The following is a 5,617-nucleotide window of genomic DNA, read 5'->3' on the forward strand; positions in this document are numbered from 1 at the left end:
GGATTTCTTCAATTAAAATTGTGGTGAACTTTAATTTTTTTTCCTAAATTTAAATGCTATCAATTGAGATTTTAATGAAATTTAATGAAATCCTTTAAAATTTAGATATTCTCATGTGACTAGTGAATTTAAAAAGATTTCAATGATAGAGAAATTTTAAAAAATTTGGATGAATTTTTATAAAATTTGAGAAAATCCAACTAAATTCACAAAATTCATTAAGCCTCTGTCTGATTCTTATTATTTGCCAATTAAAATAAAAAATATGACCGTTATCCATCATATCAAATCATTATATTTGACTTTTTATTTATTGTGTAGGATCCGTAACGATTATATTTCTCATTCTCATTTTTAGATAAATGTCCACCGAACGGGCCTAAGATTTATAATATTTTAAAATTCATCAAAGTGGTGGCAGCCATAATTATATTCGAAGACCTGACCCATGTCTTTTGTGCATTTTATGACCCCTTTTTTAATCTTTTTCCGTGTTTGTTTCTTAATTCTGTCCAATTTAAATCACAATCTCTCTATGCATACACACAAAATATGAGTTAGTTCACCTGAGCTGATGAACTAACTTCCCTATTTTGGTTGGGTTTCAGAGTAATTACGTAAAGAATTTGAAAGAAGAAAGCAAAGCCCAACATTTTTTTTTAGTGTTTTTGATGTGAAATGGGATCAATGAAGCGAGCAAAGTTCGATTCATTGATCTCAATGAGTCGATTCAGATCGATTCAGGTGTTGTTGGGTCTCCTGTTTTTGTATCTACTATTCGTGAGCTTTGAGATTCCGTTGGTTTTGAGAACTGGGCTCTGGTTGGAATCATCTGAGGTCGAGTCCACTGAAACCCTCATCTCCAATCCAATCATCAGAAGCGTAAATGATAACCAGTTTTCAAGAAAAGAGAAGGAAAAACAGGTTTTCCGGTCACCGGCGCGGAAGATGGGAGAATATAAGAAAATTTCTGGCCTCATTTTCGACGAAAATGCGTTCAATAGCGTCAGTAAGGATGAATTTTCGGAGTTGCACAGAGCAGCCAGGGATGCATTTGTGTTGGGAAAGAAATTTCTACAGGAATTTGAGTCGGGGAAAACCCGGTCTGAGGTCGAGAACCGGACGATGAACATGGCCTCCGAGCCCTGCCCGAACTCTGTGTTTGTGTCTATGGAGGACTTTTTGAAGAAGGGGAATTTGATGGTGATACCTTGCGGGTTGTCGTTAGGGTCCCACATAACAGTGGTGGGGACGCCGCGGCTGGCCCATTTGGAGAGCGAGTCAAGGATCGCGCTTGTGAAGGAGGATGGGGAGAACAAGATGGTGTCGCAGTTCATGATGGAGTTGCAGGGACTGAAGGCTGTGGATGGTGAGGACCCTCCGAAGATACTGCATTTTAACCCACGGATCAAAGGGGATTGGAGTGGCCGGCCTGTGATTGAGCAGAACACTTGTTATCGGATGCAGTGGGCATCCGCGCAACGGTGTGAGGGGTGGAGGTCCAGTGTCGATGAGGAAACTGGTATAGAATTTTAAGTTCAAAGTTAATGTTGTTTAAATTTTAAATGCATAAAGTTGTAACTCTGATGATTCATCATGCTTATTTTCATCCTTACTTGTTTCTTTTAGATAGAAGTGTTAAATTTGCTTGCATATTTTTAATAGATGTTGATATAGGGTTGGCTAGTGACAATAGTGTTTGATGCTACGAACTGGTTTTTGGATTGAAAATAGTTGAAAATTTGTTAAATCACCGGATAATTGTTTGATAAGAATTGGTTATTTGACTGAAATTATTCTGGATGAGTAGTGTAAAACCGACATGATGTTAGTTAAGACCAGTTTGCTAGTTTAGGCATGTAATATAATTTATTATTTGATCCTTGATTTCTCCATTTTCTGCAAACGTATGTTCTTTTATTTTTAATACTTTAAATTGTTTAAAGTTGATGGACAGGTGAAATGTGAGAAGTGGATACGCGACGATGATAATCACTCTGAAGAATCAAGGGCCACATGGTGGTTGAAAAGGCTGATTGGGAGGACAAAGAAGGTTACAGTTGATTGGCCTTACCCTTTTGTTGAGGGCAAGTTGTTTGTTCTTACACTCAGTGCTGGGTTGGAAGGGTATCATATCAATGTAGATGGAAGGCATGTCTCTTCATTTCCTTATCGGCCTGTGAGTATTCTTGCATCAACTCTTAAGTGGGGAAATTGTGAAAAAATGCAGACATAAAAATTTCGTCTTATCTTGACAGGGTTTTACTCTTGAGGATGCCACGGGTCTGTTTCTGAATGGAGACATTGACGTGCATTCTATTTTTGCTGCTTCGTTACCTACCTCACATCCAAGTTTTGCTCAGCAAAGGAATCTGGAGCTCTCAGCAAAATGGCAAGCCCCACCTCTTCCCACTGGACCTGTGGAGCTCTTTGTCGGCATCCTTTCTGCAGGCAATCATTTTGCTGAGAGAATGGCAGTTAGGAAGTCCTGGTTGCAGCTTGGATCAATAAAGTCCATGAGTTTTGTTGCTCGTTTTTTTGTAGCAATGGTAAGAATTCGCACTGAATGGGAAATGTCCCTTTAGATACGATTTTTAGTTTAAACCTTGTTATTAATGTCCTTAAATTGCTGCAATTCAAACTGTGGCAGCATGCAAGAAAGGAAGTGAATGTGGAGCTCATGAAAGAAGCTGATTTTTTTGGTGATATTGTTATAGTGCCTTACATGGATAATTATGACCTAGTTGTACTGAAGACTGTTGCGATTTGCGAGTATGGGGTGCGTTTTTCATCAAATTCAAGAGTTGATCCTCTTCCATTTTTGCCTAATTCTTTCTCTGGCATTCACGAAGTTGGTAGTTTACAGGTCCGTACTGTGGCTGCAAAGTACATTATGAAGTGTGATGACGATACCTTTGTAAGGCTAGATGCAGTGATGAATGAAGTGAAGAAAGCCCCAAGTGCTAGAGGCTTGTACATTGGAAATATCAATTACCATCATAAGCCCCTACGACATGGTAAATGGGCAGTTACATATGAGGTGCGAAATCTTAGTTTGCCAAGTTATTTAATTTTAAGAAGATTCATTTGCTTTTATGACCTTATTGCACCCCTACACGTTGCTTTTCACAAGCTCTATGGAATTTTTGTTTCTTTCCAGTTTATAATGCTTATGCTAACTTCAGTAATCATTGTCTAATAAAGTAGATGGACTTGATTTAATCTTGTCCAAATTTAATGAAGCCACCTTTTTCTTACTTTTAAATAGAAAAAGTTGCTTATATTTGTTCGTGAATCTAACACGATTTATTAATTTCCAACTTTCACCGATAAAAAAGGCAATTTATTTTTAAAACATGTTTACTTATAACTAAACTTTTTAAGCTTAGAAAATAGACAAATATGCTGTTAGGGATTTTAACGTCTTTTCTAGTTGAAGACTACCGTTGTCCTTGTAAATGCTTTAAAGCTTTTAAATTCCACCATGTGTGAGAACTGAGAAGTTAGCTACCTATATGATCTTCTACTCAGCAAACCTGTACCCGACCCCCACCACGGTTTTTCTCTTAGTTGATGCTTGGGTACTAAAGTTAGCATTCCTTTCATTCTCATCTTCTTTGTTGCCTAACCAGGTTAAAATAGCCTTAAATCTTGAACATTTTTTTATAACCACAGAACTTGTGGTTGGAAGCATTGAGTTTTCTTACACATTGTTCAGGCAATATCAACCCTATTATGTTTGGGAAATTGGAAAGTATACACATGAAGATCAAATGATGTGATAGAGCTTGGTTCTTAATTTTTGATCCCATTTATAAAATGGAAGAGGATTTTCCCAGCATATAAATACTTGGTAAATGATTATCTCATTTTTGGGAATGTTGGTTGCTGAGCATTAAACTACAACTCTCACTAAAGGTGAAATACCAATATCTATATGCAAATTAGTTTTATTTCTCCACTGTGAACTTGAAATTTTCTCCCTTGCTGTCCAAGTTTTTCCTGTTACCATGTGGCTGAAAAAAAAAAAAAACCAAATGAAAAAGAAAAAAGGAAGAAATGGAAAATCACCTATTGCTAATGCTCTTTACTTGGACATTGTGTTTGTGGAAGGAAGTGTTGGACCATGTGGGAGCCTAATCGTACTGTTCATATTCCTGTCTTGGGTTTTCCCTGGTTTCACATACTACATAAAGGAAACTAAAGGGGCTGCTGATCTTGGTCCAATTAGATAGAGAGGCGTGAGGAAGAAAATCTTATATGTAACGAGTCTTAGATTGAGGATAAACCAATAGTTTGTTTGTGCACATTTCTGTGAATTAATGTTTAATCCCTCACAGTCACAGGAAGCATATTCTCACTTGTGTTCGCTATTTTATGGATATGCAGGAATGGCCTGAAGAGCACTATCCTCCCTATGCTAATGGGCCTGGTTATATTGTGTCATCTGACATAGCACAATACATTGTATCCGATTTCGAGAACCATAAACTGAGAGTAAGTCTAATTTGCTTAAAGTCAATCTCCTGCCATTGGGAGCTGATGTGTGGTTTATGTCTCAGTTATTTAAAATGGAAGATGTTAGCATGGGAACGTGGGTCGAAAAATACAACAGCTCAAGGCCCGTCCATTACGTGCACAGCTTGAAGTTCTGTCAGTTTGGATGCATCGAAGGTTATTTTACGGCGCACTACCAATCTCCTAGACAGATGATCTGCTTATGGAGGAAATTGCAGCATCAAGGAAAGCCACACTGCTGCAATATGAGATGACGACTTGCTTACTAGAAATGGATACCTGTTGTCTTTACCTATATAGTCTATCCATTTTCAAGATTTCACATTAGAAATTGAAGCGGACCTCAATTTTCGCGAAATCTGCATTGGACCATTTTTATTTCTCGCACCACATTTTAAAATGAAGGAAAAAAATGAAAAATAATTAAATTTATATGTATTATGCCAAATGAAAAGTATAGCAACAAATTTGGCGAAACACTGTTCATTACTATAATTTTATGTGAAAATTTGAAGCCCAAATTGAACGTCATTATCACATCAAATTGGCGTAAAAAAGTTGGGCCGGAGATGTAACGTTGATTGCAATTACAATCCGTAAATATGTCCAAAATTTTCGATCTCTTGTATTGATGAGAATCTTAAATATATAAAAAAAAATTAAAATTAAAATTAAAATCGTTGTTTTTATAGTGTTAATTTTAGCAACGAATACTGCAGTTTGTTAAAAGTTATTTAATGATTTTTGAAGTATTTCTTTTATCACAATGGTCGCTAAAATTTTTAATGATCACATGGTATCGTTAAATGTCAATGTGAGCTACATAAGCTAAACATATTACGCAAAATCGTATTTATTTAATTCGGACCAAACCATCCGATCCGGCCAGCGTAGTTGAACCATCATTTATTTCTAAAGGTGTTCTTTTTTATTAATATATATAAAATTTATTTTTATATATATGTTCTCTGGTCAACTTCAGCATTTAAGGTACATCGTAGATTTCATTTGGGGGATTTTTCATAGATGTCATTAAATTAGAAAATGCACAAAAATTTATTACTCTTATTATTAGTGCTAAAAAACTTACTTTTTTTTT

General features: G+C 36.2%; 1 protein-coding gene across 1 annotated transcript; it reads left to right on the forward strand.

Annotated features, from left to right (window-relative positions):
- The first annotated feature begins 433 nt into the window (after nt 1-433).
- LOC111406387 (hydroxyproline O-galactosyltransferase GALT6-like) lies at nt 434-5,036 on the forward strand. Its single transcript, XM_023035818.1, has 7 exons — nt 434-1,522; nt 1,947-2,179; nt 2,259-2,549; nt 2,651-2,779; nt 2,867-3,040; nt 4,390-4,497; nt 4,563-5,036. Exons 1-7 carry the CDS (start codon nt 679-681, stop codon nt 4,770-4,772), a joined length of 1,989 nt encoding a protein of 662 aa, XP_022891586.1. The 5' UTR covers nt 434-678; the 3' UTR covers nt 4,773-5,036.
- Nucleotides 5,037-5,617: the final 581 nt, after the last annotated feature.

This window comes from Olea europaea, chromosome 12 (assembly GCF_002742605.1).
Source record: "Olea europaea var. sylvestris chromosome 12, O_europaea_v1, whole genome shotgun sequence".
In the NCBI taxonomy this organism is placed as follows: Eukaryota; Viridiplantae; Streptophyta; class Magnoliopsida; order Lamiales; family Oleaceae; genus Olea; species Olea europaea.

Coding starts and splice junctions, on each gene's coding strand:
- LOC111406387 (XM_023035818.1), top strand. CDS start 679: ATGGGATCAATGAAGCGAGCAAAGTTCGATTCATTGATCTCAATGAGT. Junction 1,523..1,946: donor CAGTGTCGATGAGGAAACTG/GTATAGAATTTT, acceptor AATTGTTTAAAG/TTGATGGACAGGTGAAATGT. Junction 2,550..2,650: donor CTCGTTTTTTTGTAGCAATG/GTAAGAATTCGC, acceptor AAACTGTGGCAG/CATGCAAGAAAGGAAGTGAA.